The 25,000-nt window shown below is 50.4% G+C and overlaps 1 protein-coding gene across 6 annotated transcripts in view; it reads left to right on the top strand.

Annotated features, from left to right (window-relative positions):
• Positions 1-25,000, top strand: part of LOC123768916 (Ankyrin repeat-rich membrane spanning) — an 866,672-nt gene that overhangs the window by 580,547 nt on the left and 261,125 nt on the right. The window contains exon 1 of one of the 6 annotated variants that reach the window (XM_069309130.1): positions 11,718-14,952. The exons of the other annotated variants lie outside the window; for them this stretch is intronic. Within the exon in view, the coding sequence (XP_069165231.1) occupies positions 13,780-14,952 (1,173 nt within the window). The 5' untranslated portion in view covers positions 11,718-13,779. Of the gene's footprint in view, positions 1-11,717; positions 14,953-25,000 lie in introns of those variants that run through there. 6 annotated transcript variants of the gene reach the window in all.

The following is a 25,000-nucleotide window of genomic DNA, read 5'->3' as shown; positions in this document are numbered from 1 at the left end:
CCCTTATGTGTAGTGGAAGCGTGTTGAACAGTCTCGGGCCTCTGATGTTGATAGTTCTCTCTTGAACACTGTGAGGGGTCGGCCAGTTATGCCCCTTATGTGTAGTGGAAGCGTGTTGAACAGTCTCGGGCCTCTGATGTTGATAGTTCTCTCTTGAACACTGTGAGGGGTCGGCCAGTTATGTCCCTTATGTGTAGTGGAAGCGTGTTGAACAGTCTCGGGCCTCTGATGTTGATAGTTCTCTCTTGAACACTGTGAGGGGTCGGCCAGTTATGTCCCTTATGTGTAGTGGAAGCGTGTTGAACAGTCTCGGGCCTCTGATGTTGATAGTTCTCTCTTGAACACTGTGAGGGGTCGGCCAGTTATGTCCCTTATGTGTAGTGGAAGCGTGTTGAACAGTCTCGGGCCTCTGATGTTGATAGTTCTCTCTTGAACACTGTGAGGGGTCGGCCAGTTATGTCCCTTATGTGTAGTGGAAGCGTGTTGAACAGTCTCGGGCCTCTGATGTTGATAGTTCTCTCTTGAACACTGTGAGGGGTCGGCCAGTTATGTCCCTTATGTGTAGTGGAAGCGTGTTGAACAGTCTCGGGCCTCTGATGTTGATAGTTCTCTCTTGAACACTGTGAGGGGTCGGCCAGTTATGTCCCTTATGTGTAGTGGAAGCGTGTAGAACAGTCTCGGGCCTCTGATGTTGATAGAGTTCTCTCTCAGAGTACCTGTTGCACCTCTGCTCTTCAACGGGGGTATTCTGCACATCCTGCCATGCCTTCTGGTCTCATGTGATGTTATTTCTGTGTGCAGGTTTGGGACCAGCCCCTCAATTATTTTCCACGTGTAAATTATTATGTATCTCTCCCGCCTGCGCTCAAGAGAATACAGATTTAGGTATTTTAGTCGGTCCCAATAGTTTAGATGTTTTACTGAGTGGATTCTAGCAGTAAAGGATCTCTGCACGCTCTCCAGGTCAGCAATTTCTCCAGCTTTGAAAGGTGCTGTCATTGTGCAGCAGTACTCCACTCTAGAGAGCACTAGCGTCTTGAAGAGTATCATCATCGGTATAGCATCTCTAGTGTGAAAAGTTCTTGTTATCCAACCTGTCATTTTTCTTGCAGTTGTGACGGCTACTTTATTGTGTTCTTTAAAGGTAAGGTCTTCCAACATGAGTACACCCAGATCCTTTACATTGCCTTTTCGTTCAATGTTATGATTTGCCTGAGTTTTGTACGTGGTTTCCGTTTTTATATTTTCAATTTTTCCATAGCGCATGAGCTGGAACTTATCTTCGTTAAACACCATATTATTTTCTGTAGCCCAGAGAAAGACCTGATCTACATCTGATTGGAGGTTTGCCGTGTCCTCTATGTTGCCTACTCTCATGAAAATCCTAGTGTCATCTGCAAAGGATGATACAGTGCTATAGGTTGTGTTCTTGTCTATGTCCGAAATGAGGATGAGAAAAAGTACTGGAGCAAGCACAGTACCCTCGGGGACTGTACTGGAGCAAGCACAGTACCCTGGGGGACTGTACTGGAGCAAGCACAGTACCCTGGGGGACTGACCTCAGAGATAAATATATATATGACATGTGCACACCCCCTTCTTGAGGTTATGTTGAGATGATTTCGGGGCTTTAGTGTCCCCGCGGCCCGGTCCTCGACCAGGCCTCCACCCCCAGCAAGCAGCCCGTGACAGCTGACTAACATCTAGGTACCTATTTTACTGCTAGGTAACAGGGGCATAGGGTGAAAGAAACTCTGCCCATTGTTTCTCGCCGGCGCCTGGGATCGAACCCAGGACCACAGGATCACAAGTCCAGCGTGCTGTCCACTCGGCCGACCAGCTCCTCCTTGAGGGAGACATAACTCCCAGAAACAGGGGACTCGGTCTGTTCTTCCCATTTCGCGTCACTCCGCTCAGGGGACCCTGGGTAAATACTTCCTCTAGGATTCGAACTGGGGCCAGTTGCGTAACCTGTCGCTTCACCTGGCAATTCCAGGACATTCTTAGCAGTGGTTGTATCTTATCTTGCGTTGACCTGGGCTCTTAAGATACTCGAAGCATGGACCCTCACGTGTGTGTGTGTGTGTGTGTGTGTGTGTGTGTGTGTGTGTGTGTGTGGTCGAAGCTCTATAGACTGGGCTATTAGTAGCCTTCATAAGGAAAGTATTGGGGTATGTTATATTGTAGCCCACTGTGCCTGGTGTGTGTGTGGGGGGGGGGGGCGCTGCTTGGATAGTAGTCGCAGATAAGGATATAAAAACGTAAAGGTTCGTCGTTTTTAACTGGTTTATCCTTGACCAAACGATCGTTTTCTGACACTAGAGAACACACACACACACACACACACACACACACACACACACACACACACACACACACACACACACACACACACACACAGTTTTTTAATTTTTTTGCCGGGATATTCCTGCGCGAGCCTTAAGCCCCCACACAGTTGACTGACAGTTGAGAGGCGGGACCAAAGAGCCAGAGCTCAACCCCCGCAAGCACAACTAGGAGAGTACACACACTGCATATCATTCATTTCATGACTGAATTTTTTTATCTTTATCTGACTTTTTATCTGAGACTGACTATCTGATTTTTATCTTTATCTTTTATTTTTATCTTTATCTGACATTTTTACTTTCAGGGAGAATATCTGCTCGAGGCCAGACTTGATGCAACATTTCCCCTTGACTGTATGGCGAGTAAGATAACGAGATTATCAGGAAAAACCGCCAAGCCATTACGACTATATAGCACTGGGAAGGGGTCAGGATAGGGATTTAGGATGCGACGAGGGAAAGGAATGGTGCCCCAACCACTTGTGTGGACGATCGGGGATTGAACGCCGACCTGCATGAAGCGAGACCGTCGCTCTACCGTCCACCCCAAGTGGTTGGACAGGTACGGCTTGACTCGTATTCCTGTAGCCAACGACCCTATGGTGTCTGAAATGTGACTTTGATTGTGCATACGGTTTTCCAACTGAATTTTTGGCTGTTATCGACATTAATTCATATTTCTCGAGCTCCCGGAGAAAGGGACAGAGAAAGGGAGACAGGGAGGGAGAGAGACAGAAGCTAAGAGACCCGGGCACCGCTGGATACCCCTCGGGTTATGACAGTTAGTGACGCCTTTGTTCTTAGATTAATGAACTGCTACACGATAAGGAGCCTCGTCCTGTCTTCGGGAAAAATCGAGGCGTCTGAGCTGAGTCATTTCAAACCTTTAGTTTCCTCTTATACAGTGGATCACCTTGGGGTATTTCCTAGGATCAATGTCCCCCCAGCGGCCCAGTCTCTGACCAGGCCTCCTGGTTCTGGTCAACCAAGCTGTTATAGAGACAGCTGCCCGCAGTTTGACGTCCTAGTTGATCTACTTCTTGAGGTTATCTTGAGATGATTTCGAGGCTTTTTAGTGTCCCCGCGGCCCGGTCCTCGACCAGGCCTCCACCCCCAGGAAGCAGCCCGTGACAGCTGACTAACACCCAGGTACCTATTTTACTGCTAGGTAAGAGGGGCATAGGGTGAAAGAAACTCTGCCCATTGTTCCACGCCGGCGCCTGGGATCGAACCCAGGACCACAGGATCACAAGTCCAGCGTGCTGTCCGCTCGGCCGACCGGCTCCCTATCAGTTAATCCTTTGGAGTTGATAGTTAACTTCTCTCTTAAACGCTACGAGAGGTTGGCTAGTTATCCCCCCCCCCCCCTACATGTGTAGAGGGAAGTGTTGTAGAGTCTTGGGCTCTTTATGTAGAGCGCCTCTTTGTCTCTCTTGTATTTCAAAATCTAAATCAAATTCAAGTTTATTGAGGTAAAATACACACAAAGGGATGAGGTAGCTCAAGCTATTCTCACCCCGTTCAGTACATCGTGTTCTGTATACATTATACCTCCACCCCTTCATTATACCTCCACCCCTTCATTATACCTCCGCCCCTTCATTATACCTCCACCCCTTCATTATACCTCCGCCCCTTCATTATACCTCCGCCCCTTCATTATACCTCCACCCCTTCATTATACCTCCACCCCTTCATTATACCTCCACCCCTTCATTATACCTCCGCCCCTTCATTATACCTCCACCCCTTCATTATACCTCCACCCCTTCATTATACCTCCGCCCCTTCATTATACCTCCGCCCCTTCATTATACCTCCACCCCTTCATTATACCTCCACCCCTTCATTATACCTCCACCCCTTCATTATACCTCCACCCCTTCATTATACCTCCACCCCTTCATTATACCTCCACCTTTCATTATACCTCCACCCTTCATTATACCTCCACCCCCTCATTATACCTCCACCCTTCATTATACCTCCACCCCTTCATTATACCTCCGCCCCTTCATTATACCTCCACCCCTTCATTATACCTCCACCCTTCATTATACCTCCACCTTTCATTATACCTCCACCCTTCATTATACCTCCACCCCCTCATTATACCTCCACCCTTCATTATACCTCCACCCCTTCATTATACCTCCGTCCTTCATTATACCTCCACCCCTTCATTATACCTCCACCTTTCATTATACCTCCACCCTTCATTATACCTCCACCCTTCATTATACCTCCGCCCCTTCATTATACCTCCGCCCCTTCATTATACCGCCACCCTTCATTATACCTCCACCCCTTCATTATACCTCCACCCCTTCATTATACCTCCACCCCTTCATTATACCTCCACCCCTTCATTATACCTCCACCCCTTCATTATACCTCCACCCTTCATTATACCTCCACCCCTTCATTATACCTCCACCCCTTCATTATACCTCCACCCCTTCATTATACCTCCACCCTTCATTATACCTCCACCCCTTCATTATACCTCCACCCCTTCATTATACCTCCGCCCCTTCATTATACCTCCACCCCTTCATTATACCTCCACCCCTTCATTATACCTCCACCCCTTCATTATACCTCCACCCTTCATTATACCTCCACCTTTCATTATACCTCCACCCTTCATTATACCTCCACCCCCTCATTATACCTCCACCCCTTCATTATACCTCCACCCCTTCATTATACCTCCACCCTTCATTATACCTCCACCTTTCATTATACCTCCACCCTTCATTATACCTCCACCCCCTCATTATACCTCCACCCTTCATTATACCTCCACCCCTTCATTATACCTCCGCCCCTTCATTATACCTCCACCCCTTCATTATACCTCCGCCCCTTCATTATACCTCCACCCCTTCATTATACCTCCACCCTTCATTATACCTCCACCCCTTCATTATACCTCCACCCCTTCATTATACCTCCACCCTTCATTATACCTCCACCTTTCATTATACCTCCACCCTTCATTATACCTCCACCCTTCATTATACCTCCGCCCCTTCATTATACCTCCGCCCCTTCATTATACCGCCACCCTTCATTATACCTCCACCCTTCATTATACCTCCGCCCCCTCATTATACCTCCACCCCTTCATTATACCTCCGTCCCTCATTATACCTCCACCCATTCATTATACCTCCACCCCTTCATTATACCTCCACCCCTTCATTATACCTCCACCCCTTCATTATACCTCCCCCCCCTTCATTATACCTCCACCCCCTTCATTATACCTCCACCCCCTTCATTATACCTCCACCCTTCATTATACCTCCACCCCCTTCATTATACCTCCACCCCCTTCATTATACCTCCACCCCTTCATTATACCTCCACCCCTTCATTATACCTCCGCCCCTTCATTATACCTCCGCCCCTTCATTATACCTCCACCCCTTCACTATACCTCCACCCTTCATTATACCTCTGCCCCTTCATTATACCTCCACCACTTCATTATACCTCCACCATTATACCTCCACCCCCTTCATTATACCTCCACCATTATACCTCCACCCCCTTCATTATACCTCCATCCCTTCATTATACCTCCACCACTTCATTATACCTCCACCATTATACCTCCACCCCCTTCATTATACCTCCATCCCTTCATTATACCTCCACCCTTCATTATACCTCCACCCCTTCATTATACCTCCACCATTATACCTCCACCCCCTTCATTATACCTCCATCCCTTCATTATACCTCCACCCTTCATTATACCTCCACCCCTTCATTATACCTCCACCCCTTCATTATACCTCCACCATTATACCTCCACCCCCTTCATTATACCTCCACCATTATACCTCCACCCCCTTCATTATACCTCCATCCCTTCATTATACCTCCACCCTTCATTATACCTCCACCCCTTCATTATACCTCCCCCGCCCACCATAGGGGTGCAGCAGGCAACCCTCCAGACAGGCACCTCCACACAAGCAGCCTGGCGGGCTCCAGATACCGTAACAAGTGTCCACTGTAAAAAACAGGACGTTATATATAATAACGTCTTTATATAAAGACTGAGGGTAAGATCCACCGGACACCTAACCTATGTGTCAGGGGGTTAGTAAGAGAATAGCTCACAGAAACTATTGGAGGGGGACCTAAACATTCCCTCTAATGGGTTGTGTGTGCTTTCCTCCGAGGCTAAGGGGTCCCATTTTTCCAGCCAGAGGTGGTACTCCCTTCCATAATTAGTATATTATATATATGCATTCACCTTGGGCACTAGGTGGCTCGAACACCCGTCCCCTGACAAAAGAGGTGGATGCTCTACCGACTGCACTATGGGTTAGTCTTAAAAAGATATATTTTCCGAAGGAGGTGACTGGTGCCCAGATGGGACTCTCCGGTCTCCGTGGCTACACTCACACACTCAAACATTTGGAATACCTCGCCAAAAGTCAGGTAAACTGTTTGCCTCTCTACCGTCGTTGTAACATTTCATTCACCTTGGGAACTATATAAGGTCCAAGGTGAATGAAATGTTACATTCACGGAAGTGTGGTATACTGTTTATGTATATATATGTATATGTATGTGTGTGTAAATCACGAAAATTAACACGTGAAGAAAAATGTGACAGTGTCAGACCACGAAGGAAGAATTGAAACAGGAATTTCCTTAAGTACTTTCGTATTTAATAATACATCTTCAGAACGGTCAATTCTGTTTCAATTCTTCCTTCGTGGTCTTCCTATAACGAGTCCTTATAGGACTCGTTAGATGTGGCAGACGACAACACTTTGGTATATCTCATTGTCATCTCAGATATAGACAAAAATACTAGTCACAGCTTCGTGTCATCCGTTGCTGCTGATGAAAAAGAATCAGCATGAAAATTTCCTCTGTAGAAGTCACTGAAAATCTGCAAGCAGATATTAATGAAGTTTTCGTCTGGGCAGCGGAAAATAACATGATGTTTAACGGTGACAAGTTCCAGGTACTGAGGTATGGTGATCATCACCTTCAGCGGTACACAGGGTACAGGACACAGTCAGATCCACTCATAGAAGGAGGGAGGGAATTATCAAGACGAAGCACCAATCCATAATAGCACTGGGAAGGATAAGGATTTGGGATGGGACGGGGGAGGAATGGTGCCCAACCACTTACACGGTCGGGGATTGAACACCGACCTGCATTAAGAAAGACCGTCGCTCTACCGTCCAACCCAAGTGGTTGGTACTCATAGAAGGAAAACAACATGTCAAAGATCTGGGAATTATGATGTCTGACGACCTGATATTTAGTGAACATAACCGAGCAAATATAGCGGCGGCGGTCAGGACAATGATTGGATGGATTATGAGAACGTTCACATCCAGAGTCCCACAGTAATGCTAATACTATTGAAATCACTGATGCTGTCCCGTCTTGAGTATTGCTCGGTACTCACTCCCCCCTTCAGTGCGGGAGAGATCTCTGATCTACAGGGAATACAGAGAACATATACAGCACGCATAGACACGATATAACACCTAAATTATTCAGACCGTCTCAAAGCTTTCTAAATGTACTCTCTGGATAGGAGACGAGAAAGGTATCAAATAATGTACACATGGAAGATACTGGAGGGCCAGGTCCCAAATTTGCGAAGTAAAATAACAACATACTGGAACGGAAGATATGGAAGAAAATGCAGAATAGAACCAGTGAAGAGCAGAGGTGCCATAGGCACAATCAGAGAACACTGTATGAACATCAGAGGTCCGCGGTTGTTCAACATCCTCCCAACGAACATTAGAAATATTGCCGGAACAAAGGTGGATGTATTCAAAAAGCAGTTAGACAAGTTCTTGCAAGATGTGCCGGACCAACCAGGCTGTGGTGGGTATGTGGGCCTGCGGGCCGCTCCAAGCAACAGCCTGGTGGACCAAGTTATCATCAGTCGAACCTGGCCTCCCTAGGCCTGACTCGGGGAGTAGAAGAACTCTCGGAACCCTCTACAGGTATGATCCAGGCAATACAGACATTAACCCTCACATACAGCGCTTAGTGATGTATTCTGATAATTCACGTCAGATATACAGGCCAGTGTATATCCCTCACCCCCCCCCCCTTCCTTGTAGGTCAGCGTTCGATCCCGGACGGTGGAAGTGGTTGGGCACTGCCGCCCCTCTGTCCTGTGTGTGTGCTTGGAGGATATCTTGTCTAGTGGGTTTGTTTTGTGCGTTATCCAGCCGGATAACGGTACCTTTCTTATCCAGCCTTGTGAGCCTCTCCTTCCAGCCTTGTTCTTATTGTTGGTGGTGGTGGTGCTACCCTCACTTTCCTCCCCTCACTTTCCTCCCCTCACTTTCCTCCCCTCACTTTCCTCCCCTCACTTTCCTCCCCTCACTTTCCTCAATCACTTTCCTCCCTCACTTTCCTCCCTCACTTTCCTCCCTCACTTTCCTCCCCTCACTTTCCTCCCCTCACTTTCCTCCCTCACTTTCCTCCCTCACTTTCCTCTCTCACTTTCCTCCCCTCACTTTCCTCCCTCACTTTCCTCCCCTCACTTTCCTCCCTCACTTTCCTCTCTCACTTTCCTTCCCTCACTTTCCTCCCTCACTTTCCTCCCTCACTTTCCTCCCCTCACTTTCCTCCCTCACTTTCCTCTCACTTTCCTCCCCTCACTTTCCTCCCTCACTTTCCTCCCTCACTTTCCTCCCTCACCTTCCTCCCTCACTTTCCTCCCTCACCTTCCTCCCTCACCTTCCTCACTTTCCTCCCTCACTTTCCTCCCTCACTTTCCTCCCTCACTTTCCTCCCTCACCTTCCTCCCTCACTTTCCTCCCTCACCTTCCTCCCTCACTTTCCTCCCTCACTTTCCTCCCTCACCTTCCTCCGTCACCTTCCTCCCTCACTTTCCTCCCTCACTTTCCTCCCTCACCTTCCTCCCTCACCTTCCTCCCTCACTTTCCTCCCTCACTTTCCTCCCTCACTTTCCTCCCTCACTTTCCTCCCCTCACTTTCCTCCCTCACCTTCCTCCCTCACTTTCCTCCCCTCACTTTCCTCCCCTCACTTTCCTCCCTCACCTTCCTCCCTCACTTTCCTCCCTCACCTTCCTCCCTCACTTTCCTCCCCTCACTTTCCTCCCTCACTTTCCTCCCTCACTTTCCTCCCTCACTTTCCTCCCCTCACCTTCCTCCCTCACCTTCCTCCCTCACTTTCCTCCCTCACCTTCCTCCCTCACCTTCCTCCCTCACTTTCCTCCCTCACCTTCCTCCCTCACCTTCCTCATTTTCCTCCCTCACTTTCCTCCCTCACTTTCCTCCCTCACTTTCCTCCCTCACCTTCCTCCCTCACTTTCCTCCCTCACCTTCCTCCCTCACCTTCCTCCCTCACTTTCCTCCCTCACTTTCCTCCCTCACTTTCCTCCCCTCACTTTCCTCCCCTCACTTTCCTCCCTCACTTTCCTCCCTCACTTTCCTCCCTCACTTTCCTCCCTCACCTTCCTCACCTTCCTCCCTCACCTTCCTCCCTCACCTTCCTCCCTCACCTTCCTCCCTCACTTTCCTCCCTCACTTTCCTCCCTCACTTTCCTCCCGCACTTTCCTCCCCTCACTTTCCTCCCGCACCTTCCTCCCCTCACTTTCCTCCCCTCACTTTCCTGCCTCACTTTCCTCCCTCACTTTCCTCCCTCACCTTCCTCCCTCACTTTCCTGCCTCACTTTCCTCCCCTCACTTTCCTCCCCTCACTTTCCTCCCCTCACTTTCCTCCCTCACTTTCCTCCCGGCCTCATGCGTGCTGAATGTGAGAGCGTGGGCGTGTGAGAGCGTGGGCGTGCGTGTACTCACCTAGTTGTGTTTGCGGGGGTTGAGCTCTGGCTCTTTGGTCCCGCCTCTCAACCGTCAATCAACAGGTGTACAGATTCCTGAGCCTATCGGGCTCTGTCATATCTACACTTGAAACTGTGTATGGAGTCAGCCTCCACCACATCACTTCCTAATGCATTCCATTTGTCAACCACTCTGACACTAAAAAAGTTCTTTCTAATATCTCTGTGGCTCATTTGGGCACTCAGTTTCCACCCGTGTCCCCTAGTACGTGTGCCCCTTGTGTTAAATAGACTGTCTTTATCTACCCTATCAATCCCCTTCAGAATCTTGAATGTGGTGATCATGTCCCCCCTAACTCTTCTGTCTTCCAGCGAAGTGAGGTTTAATTCCCGTAGTCTCTCCTCGTAGCTCATACCTCTCAGCTCGGGTACTAGTCTGGTGGCAAACCTTTGAACCTTTTCCAGTTTAGTCTTATCCTTGACTAGATATGGACTCCATGCTGGGGCTGCATACTCCAGGATTGGCCTGACATATGTGGTATACAAAGTTCTGAATGATTCTTTACACAAGTTTCTGAATGCCGTTCGTATGTTGGCCAGCCTGGCATATGCCGCTGATGTTATCCGCTTGATATGTGCTGCAGGAGACAGGTCTGGCGTGATATCAACCCCCAAGTCTTTTTCCTTCTCTGACTCCTGAAGAATTTCCTCTCCCAGATGATACCTTGTATCTGGCCTCCTGCTCCCTACACCTATCTTCATTACATTACATTTGGTTGGGTTAAACTCTAACAACCATTTGTTCGACCATTCCTTCAGCTTGTCTCTCACACGCTGTGTGAGAGCGTGGGCATGCGTGTGAGAGCGTGGGCGTGCGTGTGAGAGCGTGGGCGTGCGTGTGAGAGCGTGGGCATGCGTGTGAGAGCGTGGGCGTGCGTGTGAGAGCGTGGGCGTGCGTGTGAGAGCGTGGGCGTGCGTGTGAGAGCGTGGGTGTGCGTGTGAGAGCGTGGGCGTGCGTGTGAGAGCGTGGGCGTGCGTGTGAGAGCGTGGGCGTGCGTGTGAGAGCGTGGGCGTGCGTGTGAGAGCGTGGGCGTGCGTGTGAGAGCGTGGGCGTGCGAGTGAGAGCGTGGGCGTGCGAGTGAGAGCGTGGGCGTGCGAGTGAGAGCGTGGGCGTGTGAGTGAGAGCGTGGGCGTGTGAGTGAGAGCGTGGGCGTGTGAGTGAGAGCGTGGGCGTGTGAGTGAGAGCGTGGGCGTGTGAGTGAGAGCGTGGGCGTGTGAGTGAGAGCGTGGGCGTGTGAGTGAGAGCGTGGGCGTGTGAGAGAGCGTGGGCGTGTGAGAGAGCGTGGGCGCGTGAGAGAGCGTGGGCGTGTGTGAGCGTGGGCGCGTGAGAGCGTGGGCGTGCGGGCGTGACAGAGTGGGCGTGGGCAGCAGCAGCGGCGGGGGCGGCTCCGCCCTCCGTGAAGCAGGTGACCCTCAGTTCCTAGTGGAGGTTGGGGCCGGCCAGTGATGGTCCTGGGGGCGGGGCTCGAGCAAGTCAGGTCTGGCAGGTAAGAATGGCCGCTCTCAGTGTTCAACTGAGCCCCACACACGCCGCACCTCCTGGCGGGCTCTCCACCCCTGCTCTCCAACACTGCGCTCCAACACTGCGCCCCAACACTGCCCTCCAACACCACCACCACCAACAACACTACATCTTGCCCCCACCGCCCGTGAGAGCGCATTAGCAGGAGGTGGCTGACTGACCCCGGGGGAGTTCCACAGGGTATACTGAACTGCGGCAGGTCGTGCTATCGTCCGGACTCACAGCAGGATAACCACGCTGTGTTATCCTGTGTGAGAGTGGCACCGGTGTTGGCACTCGACGGAGACTCCAGTGTTGGCACTCAACAGACGTTCAAGTGTTGGCACTCAACAGGTTAACTCTAAATAACCGCGAGACGTCTCACAAAAGAGGCACTTGCGGGTATGAGAGTGATTAAGAGGTCAACTACAGGCACTCGTGGGGTGAAGTGAGGCAGCGACAGTGCCAGTCAGAAGTGAGGCAGCGACAGTGCCAGTCAGAAGTGAGGCAGCGACAGTGCCAGTCAGAAGTGAGGCAGCGACAGTGCCAGTCAGAAGTGAGGCAGCGACAGTGCCAGTCAGAAGTGAGGCAGCGACAGTGCCAGTCAGAAGTGAGGCAGCGACAGTGCCAGTCAGAAGTGAGGCAGCGACAGTGCCAGTCAGAATTGAGGCAGCGACAGTGCCAGTCAGAAGTGAGGCAGCGACAGTGCCAGTCAGAAGTGAGGCAGCGACAGTGCCAGTCAGAAGTGAGGCAGCGACAGTGCCAGTCAGAAGTGAGGCAGCGACAGTGCCAGTCAGAAGTGAGGCAGCGACAGTGCCAGTCAGAATTGAGGCAGCGACAGTGCCAGTCAGAAGTGAGGCAGCGACAGTGCCAGTCAGAAGTGAGGCAGCGACAGTGCCAGTCAGAAGTGAGTTTACCGCCTTAACACCCGTGGATAACCTGTAGTGGTGACTGTATTGACTCGACGAGGAATGTGTGAGGTATGACATCCTCACTCCCGTGATTAATGAGGATTAAGTCACGTATGAGGTGTGCACGGGCATGAGTAGCCCGGGATCAGTCTCCAGGCCAGCTTGTGAGGCCTCACTCCAATCCTCACAACCTCAGTGTTCTCGGGCATCAAAAGCGCTTGAGCAGGACACCTGCTGCTTCGAGGATCACCTCGACACGAGCGGATGCTCCTCGGAGCGCTGCGCAGACTCATTCCTTCCTCGAGTGAGACTCAAGAACCACTATGAAACTCTTGAGGAAGGTCGGTGTTGTTTACCTATCGTGAGAGGACTTCGAAGATGAACTCTTCTCTTGAACTCTGAACTGTTGTGGACAGAGGAAGCGATTCGGAACCGACTCCAGACATGGCTCATAAGGGTCACCCTCCTCTAGGCCAGTGCTGTCACCCTCCAGGCCAGTGTTGTCACCCTCCAGGCCAGTGTTGTCACCCTCCAGGCCCGTCTTGTCACCCTAACCAGCCAGATCTCCCAGCTGGACCTCGCCACCTGCGGCAAACTCGTGACTTATCTGACGGAGGCGTCACGCGCCGCGACCCTCTGTCTCGTACCTACTCGATTGATATCTGGCCCGCAGAGATATCCAGATACCTAGGTACGGATGGCTATCCATACGCCCCCGCCGTCCCTGATGGCTATCCTCATGTTCACATAGACATGGATGACAGTCCACATGTTCTCCCAGACATGGATGACAGTCCACATGCTCCCCCAGACATGGATGACAGTCCACATGTTCTCCCAGACACGGATGACAGTCCACATGCTCCCCCAGACATGGATGACAGTCCACATGCTCCCCCAGACACGGATGACAGTCCACATGTTCCCCCAGACATGGATGACAGTCCACATGCTCCCCCAGACACGGATGACAGTCCACATGCTCCCCCAGACACGGATGACAGTCCACATGCTCCCCAGACACGGATAACAGTCCACATGCTCCCCAGACACGGATAACAGTCCACATGCTCCCCCAGACACGGATGGCAATCCACATGCTCCCCCAGACACGGATGACAGTCCACATGCTCCCCCAGACATGGATAACAGTCCACATGCTCCCCCAGACACGGATGGCAATCCACATGCTCCCCCAGACACGGATGACAGTCCACATGCTCCCCCAGACACGGATGACAGTCCACATGCTCCCCCAGTCATGGATGACAGTCCCACAGACACAGACAGCCCCACAGAAGCCATAACACACACAGACCAGCTTACAGACATGACCACCGGCCCAGTTTGCTTCACACTGGCAGACGACATAGAGGACACCGCTCTCGACTTCGCCGACAGAAGCCTGGGTTCGAAGTCTCTTGAAGACCAGCACGTGGAATACACCGACTGTTCGGACACCTGCACGGAATTTGGCGATTCTCGGTGTCCTTCTATGGACACGCTCAACTCCCACTTTTCCACAGACACTCACAGCCAGCTGCAGTCAACCACAGACTCGATTTACATTCTCCACGTAAATGAGGACACGCGGCACAGCCGGCCACAGAGCGGTGATGACCTAGGCAATTCTGACGACGCGACAGGGGCTGCGAGAGGCCCAGTTGGGGCTGTAAGGCTGACGGAATCTGGTCATGGCCACTGTTTATCGCAGCCCGTCGCGTCAGGTGACGAGAAATACAGCGACGCGTCGCAGACAGCCACGTACATGGCCGGCTTCTACGACCATCCGTTAACGACCGCAGATGACGTGAACGAGCAACCTCGTAGTGACGGAGGAACTAGTTACCAGCACGAGCAGCAGACAGATAATTACGAGGAGGAGCAGACACCATCCCACAGCAGCACAGACGAGTCTGAAGAACACGACGATCCCCCTACGATACGGGTATCTGAGAGGAGAGTGAGCGACACTATCCACGAAGACTTGTCGCTGGGAGACACTCCACGACGTCTGAGCTTCCTGAAGCCTGCCCCTCGACGACACCTCTCCCACGACGTGACGCTAGGGCGCAGGTTCTCTCACGATGCGCTGCTCATGCGCCAGAGAACACACGAGGCGCTTCTCACCCGCCAGAGGTCTCAAGATGCTATATTGACGCTTGGTCGTCACGCCTCGCAGGATGGTGGCAGCGCTGAGACTTCTCACCCGCCGCTGAGACGTCTCTCAGATCTCCGCAGCCTCACCCTCACTCTGGGACTCCAGATCCACGGCTCCATACTCAACCTGGCGTCTGAGAAGTCCCGCAAACAGGTAATGTCTCCGAAGTGTATTGGTTTTTGTCCCGTGTCTTCCTGGATAGTTGATACATTTACTGGCGCGGGTTAGGAGGGTTGCAGGGTGCGGCAGGTGTGATATCTCTCTCTCTCTCTCTCTCTCTCTCTCTCTCTCTCTCTCTCTCTCTCTCTCTCTCTCTCTCTCTCTCTCTCTCTCTCTCTCTCTCTCTCTCTCCTCTAGGAAGGGTGTGACCCCATCTCTCTCTCCTAGGAAGGGTGTGACCCCTTCTCTCTCTCTCCTAGGTAGGGTGTGACCCCCATCTCTGTCTCCTAGGTAGGGTGTGACCCCCATCTCTCTCTCCTAGGTAGGGTGTGACCCCCATCTCTCATAGGTAGGGTGTGACCCCATCTCTCCTAGGTAGGGTGTGACCCCCATCTCTCCTAGGTAGGGTGTGACCCCCATCTCTCTCTCCTAGGTAGGGTGTGACCCCATCTCTCTCCTAGGTAGGGTGTGACCCCCATCTCTCTCTCCTAGGTAGGGTGTGACCCCATCTCTCTCTCCTAGGTAGGGTGTGACCCCATCTCTCCTAGGTAGGGTGTGACCCCCATCTCTCTCTCCTAGGTAGGGTGTGACCCCATCTCTCTCCTAGGTAGGGTGTGACCCCCCATCTCTCCTAGGTAGGGTGTGACCCCCCATCTCTCCTAGGTAGGGTGTGACCCCCATCTCTCTCTCCTAGGTAGGGTGTGACCCCCATCTCTCCTAGGTAGGGGTGTGACCCCCATTTCTCTCTCCTAGGTAGGGTGTGACCCCATCTCTCTCCTAGGTAGGGTGTGACCCCCATCTCTCCTAGGTAGGGTGTGACCCCATCTCTCCTAGGCAGGGTGTGACCAAGGCCACGCCACACACACACACACACACACACACACACACACACACACACACACACACACACACACACACACCTACAGCATGCTAAGTACAGCAGGTTAATATATACAGGCCGACATATCGCCTACACGTTTTAATTCTGCTCTATATTATTTATTTCCCAATATCTCCTCTTTTTAATTTTCCTGTTGGCGTTATTAAGCCCTGTTGCAGTGGCTGCTGAGCAACGGTCATCAACCGTTGATTAAATGACGTTGTTAGCGCTTAATGGTTCTTTCAAGTAATGGGGGTCACTGTATTTTTTTTCAATGTGGAGTTGTATGAGGATGTATGTGTATCAGGATGTTGTTAGTGGTGTGGGTTGATTGGTTGTTAGTCTTGAGCTAGTTCAAGATTCCCTCCCCCCCCTAACCCCCCATTTCCCCCTTAATCAGCAAGGGCAGGGAATTCAGGGGTGGAAATCATGTTATCGTTATCTGAAGGATAACTTCTTATTGTAGCGTTGAAATTGTGCTCTGTGTGTGGTGTGTGCTTTAGTCCGTACACACACACACACACACACACACACACACACACACACACACACACACACACACACACACACACACACACTCATACACACACACACTCATACACACACACACACACACACACACACACACACACACACACACACACACACACACACACACACACACACACACACACACGCGCACACACACACACACACACACACACACACACACACACACACACACACACATAAACGTACACACACACACGCATAAACGTACACACACACACACACACACACACACACACACACGCACACGCACGAACGCGCACACACATCCCCACCCCGCCTACCCACCCCAGTACACACAGCCTACCAGCGGCAGATCTCAAACACCACCATTTCCGCTACCCGTCTGGTGTCTTCCGCTGATTACAACTCTCAAGATAATGGATGTTAATGGCGCTGCTTGCCACACACCTTCACGTTCTCGTAGCTCTGATTACCGAACTATCGCAGCAATTATCTCTCTAATCGCTTCTCTATCTTATGTCCAGTATTTCTGTTGAAGATTGACTTTCTCAATCTTGACTTTGACTTCGTCAATCTTGGTCTTCTTTCTGCGTATGATTAAGAAGGTTAATGCTCATTGTGTATGATAGCGATTAGGCCAGATTCACGAAGCCGTTACGCAAGTACTTACGAACGAATCTTTCCTCAATCTTTGACGGCTTTGGTTACATTTATTAAACAGTTTACAAGCATGAAAGCTTGCCAATCAACTGTTGTTATTGTTATAAACAGCCTCCTGGTGCTTCGGAGCTCATTAACTGTTTAATAATTGTAAACAAAGCCGCCAAAGATTGAGAAAGGATGTGCAGGCTCGTAAGTGCTTGCGTAACTGCTTCGTGATCTGGCCCCCGGCGATCACATTGTTGTGTAGCTCTAAGTGTAAGGTCAAGGGGCAGGATGTCATGGTACTAGAGCTTCTATAGGGGCGCCTGACAGCTGAGTGGACAGCGCTTCGGATTCGTAGTCCTGAGGTTCCGGGTTCGATCCCCGGTGGAAGCGGAAACAAATGGGTAGAGTTTCTTTCACCTTGATGCCCCTGTTACCTAGCAGTAAATAGGTACCTGGGTGTTAGTCAGCTGTCACGGGCTGCTTCCTGGGGGAGGAGGCCTGGTCGAGGACCGGGCCGCGGGGACACTAAAGCTCCGAAATTATCTCAAGATAAACATCTCATATCAAGATAACCCCCATTCACTCATCTGCCCCCCCCCCCCCTCCTGATTCATCCCTCTCCTAATCATCCCTCTCCTAATCATCCCCTTTTTTTTTTTTATTAATACCTGAGGTACATCTGCATTAGTGTAGCTGCCCTAGACTATATGAAGTGGAGTACAGTGTGTCAAAAAAGCTAACTAGGTGATGCTAAAAAATCCCCATCACACAGGATGGTTAGTCATACAGAGGCATGTGATTAGCGGTCTGCACTGACAGACTCTGGATGCATTTTGAGGATATCAACAACACAAGATTGAATAAGGCAGCAGTGGTAATACAAGTCCCCATCTCGCAGGATGGTTAGTCATACAGAGCCATGTGTTCAGTAGCCGGCACTGGCAAATTTTGGGTATACTGTGAGGATATCTTCAAGAATACGAGAGTGAATAAAGTAATTGCAAAGCTCCAGGTACCTCATGCCAACTGGTCTGAAAGGTCTAATAACTGGGCATTCAGTGATGTAGTGCGGGAGATCGTGCCGTAGTTCCTGCTCACTCTACGGAAAACGCATCCGCGATTTCATTTCGCACCATGAAAATTGCTCTAGAGGCTAAAGTTACAGGTTAATATTTCTTAAAGTATTTAACTTAGGCCAACCCCTCTGACCAGCCTATGTCCGTCCTCCACCACAGACCATTCACCCTGCAAAGCCGCATGACGCTACCCTCTCCCCCACACACCCAGCCACCAACCACGGACAGAGAGACATTCTTATAGTCCAAATAGTTTAAAAAAAATTACAACTGTAAACACCATAATTGAGACCTTTCATATGGCCGAAATAATAATAATAATATTTCTAATCCATCAAAATTGTCTTAATTCAGTTCAGTATTTAACCTTCGCCCTCAAGGGCTTCAACTTTCATGAGCGTGTGAGGGGGTACAAGGTCTTCCGATCGTCCGCACCGACGCTGTCTCGGGTGTTTACCGCGCAGCTGACCAAATACCCGCAGGTAAAACCAGGCCATTCTTGTGAAGGCACGCCCGTTTGGGGCCGCCCAGTGCCACCACACACCCAGTGCCACCACACGCCCAGTGTCGACAGGCGCACAGTGCCACCACACGCCCAGTGCCAACACACACCCAGTGCCACCAGGCGCCCAGTGCCACCAGGCGCCCAGTGCCACCAGGCGCCCAGTGCCACCACACACACCCAGTGCCAACACAAGCCCAGTGCCACCACACGCCCAGTGTCGACAGGCGCCCAGTGCCACCACACGCCCAGTGCCAACACAAGCCCAGTGCCACCACACGCCCAGTGTCGACAGGCGCCCAGTGCCACCACACGCCCAGTGCCAACACAAGCCCAGTGCCACCACACGCCCAGTGTCGACAGGCGCCCAGTGCCACCACACGCCCAGTGCCAACACAAGCCCAGTGCCACCACACGCCCAGTGTCGACAGGCGCCCAGTGCCACCACACGCCCAGTGCCAACACAAGCCCAGTGCCACCACACGCCCAGTGCCACCAGGCGCCCAGTGCCACCAGGCGCCCAGTGCCACCACACACCCAGTGCCATCACACTCCCAGTGCCACCACACACCCAGTGCCACCACACACCCAGTGCCAACACACACCCAGTGCCACCACACCCCCAGTGCCACCACACACCCAGTGCCACCACACCCCCAGTGCCAACACACACCCAGTGCCACCACAATATCTGGAGATCCTTGGGTTCGTGATTATGTAGTTGGTGTGTCTAATGAAGTGTTATGTCAGACTGTTGTGGCCAGCAGCGAGTGTGGCGGCACAGTTCATCCTGTTGGCAGCCGTCATGGCGCGTCTCTTGACAGCATCAGTCATCTCCTGACAGGTCCCGGCACCATAATAACGACACGCCACTCACTTAAATACGGTGGAGAGTGTCTGTATCAGTCACGCGTACTGGAGTGGCTGGTGCACGCACGCACGCACGCACACGCACGCACGCACGCACACGCACGCACGCGCACGCACGCACGCACGCACGCAGACCCTAGGGGCCTCGTAGCCTGGTGGATAGCGCGCAGGACTCGTAATTCTGTGGCGCGGGTTCGATTCCCGCACGAGGCAGAAACAAATGGGCAAAGTTTCTTTCACCCTAAGTGCCCCTGTTACCTAGCAGTAAATAGGTACCTGGGAGTTAGTCAGCTGTCACGGGCTGCTTCCTGGGGTGTGTGTGTGTGTGGTGTGGGAAAAAAAAATAGTAGTTAGTAAACAGTTGATTGACAGTTGAGAGGCGGGCCGAAAGAGCAAAGCTCAACCCCCGCAAAAACACAACTAGTAAAACACACACACACACACACACACACACACACACACACACACACACACACACACACACACATTTCTCTCAGGAATCTGTACACCTGTTGATTGACGGTTGAGAGGCGGGACCAAAGAGCCAGAGCTCAACCCCCGCAAACACAACTAGGTGAGTACAACTAGGTGAGTACACACACACACACACACACACACACACACACACACACACACACACAGAGGCTACTAAAATTCAACACCAGTAAATGTAAAGTTATGGAAATGGGACTAGGAGATAGGACACCAAAGGGACAGTACACAATGAAGGGGAACAGCCTACCTGTGACGACGCGCGAAAAGAGACCTGGGTGTGGACGTAACACCTAATCTAACTCCTGAGGCACATATAAATAGGATAACGACAGCAGCGTACTCTACACTGGCAAAAGTTAGAACATCATTCAGAAACTTAAGTGAGGAGGCATTTAGGGTGCTTTACACTGCCTACGTGAGGCCAGTCTTAGAGTATGCCGCACCATCATGGAGTCCCCACCTGAAGAAACACATAAGGAAACTGGAAAAGGTTCAGAAGTTTGCGACGAGGCTTGTCCCAGAGTTACGAGGGATGGGATATAATGAGCGCCTGAAGGAACTGAACCTTACGATAGTAGAAAAAAAAAGGGAGAGAGGGGAAATGATAGGAATGTATAAAATACTCAGGGGAATTGACATAGTGGAAACAGGCGAAATGTTCACACGTAATAATAACAGAACGAGGGGACATGGGTGGAAGCTGGAAACTCAGATGAGTCACAGAGATGTTAGGAAGTTTTCTTTTAGCGTGAGAGTAGTGGAAAAAGGAATGCACTTAAGGAATAGGTTGTGGAAGCAAATACTATTCATAATTTTAAAACTTAGATATGATAGGAAAGTAGGACCTGAGACATTGCTGTAAACAACAGATGGCTAGAAAGTCGGAATCCAAGAGTCAATGCTCGATCCTGCAGACACAACTAGGCGAGTACACACTTCAATACACATTTCCATACACAGTTTCAAATGTAGACATATTAAGAACTCCAGAAGCTCAGGAACCTGTACACCAGTAGATTGACGGTTGTGAGGCGGGACCAAAGAGCCGAAGCTCAACCCCCACAAGCACAACTAGGTGAGTACACACACACCAACGGTGTACTGTTAACATTAACACAATGTTAACACAACCACACCCAACATAACATTTTATGTGGCCTCTGTTTTTTCTATAGTAACGGAATCAACATAAGAACCCACTGTGTGTGTGTGTGTGTGTGTGTGTGTGTGTGTGTGTGTGTGTGTGTGTGTGTGTGTGTGTGTGTGTGTGTGTGTGTGTGTGTACTCACCTAGTTGTGTCTGCAGGATCGAGCATTGACTTTTGGATCCCGCCTTTCCAGCCATCGGTTGTTTACAGCAATGACTCCTGTCCCATTTCCCTATCATACCTGGTTTTAAAATTATGAATAGTATTTGCTTCCACAACCTGTTCCTGAAGTGCATTCCATTTTCCCACTACTCTCACGCTAAAAGAAAACTTCCTAACATCTCTGTGACTCATCTGAGTTTCCAGCTTCCATCCATGTCCCCTCGTTCTGTTACTATTCCGTGTGAACATTTCGTCTATGTCCACTCTGTCAATTCCCCCGAGTATTTTATACGTTCCTATCATATCCCCCTGTCTCCCTTCTTTTTTTTAGTATCGTAAGGTTCAGTTCCTTCAGGCGCTCATTATATCCCATCCCTCGTAACTCTGGGACAAGCCTCGTCGCAAACTTCTGAACCTTTTCCAGTTTCCTTATGTGTTTCTTCAGGTGGGGACTCCATGATGGTGCGGCATACTCTAAGACTGGTCTCACGTAGGCAGTGTAAAGCACCCTAAATGCCTCCTTAATTAGGTTTCTGAATGAAGTTCTAACTTTTGCCAGTGTAGAGTACGCTGCTGTCGTTATCCTATTTATATGTGCCTCAGGAGATAGATTAGGTGTTACGTCCACTCCCAGGTCTCTTTCTCGCGTCGTCACAGGTAGGCTGTTCCCCTTCATTGTGTACTGTCCCTTTGGTCTCCTATCTCCTAGTCCCATTTCCATAACATTTCATTTTCTTGAGTTGAACTACAGTAGCTCTCTGACCATCTCTGCAACCTGTTCAGGTCCTCTTGGAGGATCCTACAATCCTCATCTGTCACAACTCTTCTCATTAATTTTACGTCATCCGCGAACATCGACATGTCGGACTCTACGCCTGTAAACATATCCTTAACGTATATTAGAAATAGAGTTGGTCCCAGCACCGATCCTTGAGGTACTCGTTACTCTTCGCCAGTCCGACTTCTCGCCCCCTTACCGTAACTCTCTGGCTCCTTCCTGTTAGGTAGTTCCTGACCCATGCTAGGACCTTTCCTCCCACCCCCGCCTGCCTCTCAAGTTTGAACAGCAGTCTCATGTGCGGCACTGTATCAAAGGCTTTTGGCAATCCAGAAAAATGCATTCTGTTCATCCTGTGAACTCACCTAGTTGTGCTTGCGGGGGTTGAGCTCTGGCTTTTTGGTCCCGCCTCTCAACCGTCAATCAACAGGTGTACAGGTTCCTGAGCCTATTGGGCTCTATTATATCTACACTTGAAACTGTGTATGGAGTCAGCCTCCACCACATTACTTACTAATGCATTCCATTTGTCAACCACTCTGACACTAAAAAAGTTCTTTCTAATATCTCTGTGGCTCATTTGGGCACTCAGTTTCCACCTGTGTCCCCTAGTGCGTGTGCCCCCTTGTGTTAAATAGCCTGTCTTTATCAACCCTGTCGATTCCCTTGAGAATCTTGAATGTGGTGATCATGTCCCCCCTAACTCTTCTGTCTTCCAACGAAGTGAGGTTTAATTCCCGTAGTCTCTCCTAGTAGCTCATACCCCTCAGCTCGGGTACTAGTCTGGTGGCAAACCTTTGAACCTTTCCCAGTTTAGTCTTATGCTTGACTAGATATGGACTCCATGCTGGAGCCGCATACTCCAGGATTGGTCTGACATATGTGGTATATAATGTTCTGAAAGACTCCTTACACAAGTTTCTAAAGGCCGTTCTTATGTTAGCCAACCTGGCATATGCTGCTGATGTTATCCTCTTGATATGAGCTTCAGGGGACAGGTCTGGCGTGATATCAACCCCCAGGTCTTTCTCTCTCTCTGATTCTTGAAGTATTTCATCTCCCAAATGATACCTTGTATCTGTCTCCTGCTTCCTACCCCTATCTTCATTACATTACATTTGCTTGGGTTAAACTCTAACAGCCACTTGTTCGACCATTCCTGCAGCTTGTCCAGGTCTTCTTGAAGCCTCAAGCTGTTCTCCTCTGTCTTAATCCTTCTCATAATTTTGGCGTCGTCAGCAAACATTGAGAGGAATGAGTTTATACCCTCTGGGAGATCATTTACGTATATCAGAAACAGGATAGGTCCGAGTACAGAGCCCTATGGGACTCCACTGGTGACTTCACGCCATTCTGACGTCTCACCCCCTCACTGTAATTCTCTGCTTCCTATTGCTTAGATACTCCCTTATCCACTGGAGTGCCCTACCAGTTACTCCTGCCTGTTTCTCCAGCTTATGAATCAACCTTTTATGGGGTACTGTGTCAAAGGCTTTCCGACAGTCCAAAAAAATGCAGTCCGCCCATCTTGTGTGTGTGTGTGTGTGTGTGAGAGAGAGAGAGAGAGAGAGAGAGAGAGAGAGAGAGAGAGAGAGAGAGAGAGAGAGAGAGAGAGAGAGAGAGAGAGAGAGAGAGAGAGAGAGCGGGAGAGAGAGCGAGAGAGAGAGCGAGAGAGAGAGCGAGAGAGAGAGAGAGAGCGAGAGAGAGAGAGAGCGAGAGAGAGAGAGAGCGAGAGAGAGAGAGAGAGAGAGAGAGAGAGAGAGAGAGAGAGAGAGAGAGAGAGAGAGAGAGAGAGAGAGAGAGAGCGAGAGAGAGAGAGCGAGAGAGAGAGAGCGAGAGAGCGAGAGAGAGAGAGAGCGAGCGAGAGAGAGAGAGAGAGCGAGAGAGAGAGAGAGAGAGAGAGAGAGAGAGCGAGAGAGAGAGAGAGAGAGAGAGAGAGAGAGAGAGAGCGAGAGAGAGAGAGAGAGAGAGAGAGAGAGAGAGAGAGAGAGAGAGAGAGAGAGAGAGAGAGAGAGAGAGAGAGAGAGAGAGAGAGAGAGATTACCTGAAGTGTAGCTACAGGATGAGAGCTACGCTGGTGGTGTCCCGTCTTCCCAGTACTCTTTGCCGTGTACCAATCAGAGACCACGGGTGTATTAAACCTTCGTGACATGAAAATTAATGACATTGTGGGGAAGAGATTACACATTGTTGGCTCCAAGAGATAATATACAAAACACACAGTCAATTTTTTTTTTAATTTGATTCAGTGTCGCTGGTTATCTTGGCCAAGCAAGAGGTTAGTAATTAGTTAAGATGATCACCTTTTTCAAGGCTGAACCACCACTACCGGATGGGAATTATGGTAGTTAAGGTAGTAATTGGCCGCCCCTCCCCCCACTCTCTACCCATCCCCACCCTCTCTCCCCCACCCTCTCTCCCCCACCCTCTCTCCCCCACCCTCTCTCCCCCACCCTCTCTCCCACACTCTCCCCCACCCTCTCTCCCATACTCTCCCCCACCCACGACACTGCTATGGGAGAAGGGGAAGAATAGGGAAGGACCTGTGATTGCCAGGGTCGAGGTTGGGGCAGGCTTAGGGAGAAAGGTAAGTGGAGCCAGGGTGAGGGGGGGAGGAGGTAGGGATTCAGGGTGAAGGGTGAGTGAGAGAGAGGAGGGAGAGAGGATCAGGGTGTGACCTGGGGACAGGGGGGGAGGATGAAGGAGCCTCACAGGGTGGGATCCCCAAGGGAGGGAGGGAGGGAGGGGGAGGGTGGGGGTGGGGGGGGGGGAGCCACCACTGGTCAAGGTCAGCTGCCTCTCAGAATTTGCTCCGATATCAAACGAGATTTTTATATTGTGAGTCTCCATATAAAGTAATGGTGGCTTTATATATATATATATATATACATATATATATATATAAATATATATATATATATATATATATATATATATATATATATATATATATATATATATATATATAATG

This window comes from Procambarus clarkii, chromosome 64, assembly GCF_040958095.1.
Source record: "Procambarus clarkii isolate CNS0578487 chromosome 64, FALCON_Pclarkii_2.0, whole genome shotgun sequence".
In the NCBI taxonomy this organism is placed as follows: domain Eukaryota; kingdom Metazoa; phylum Arthropoda; class Malacostraca; order Decapoda; family Cambaridae; genus Procambarus; species Procambarus clarkii.
This window is presented reverse-complemented; position numbering and strand designations above follow the sequence as displayed.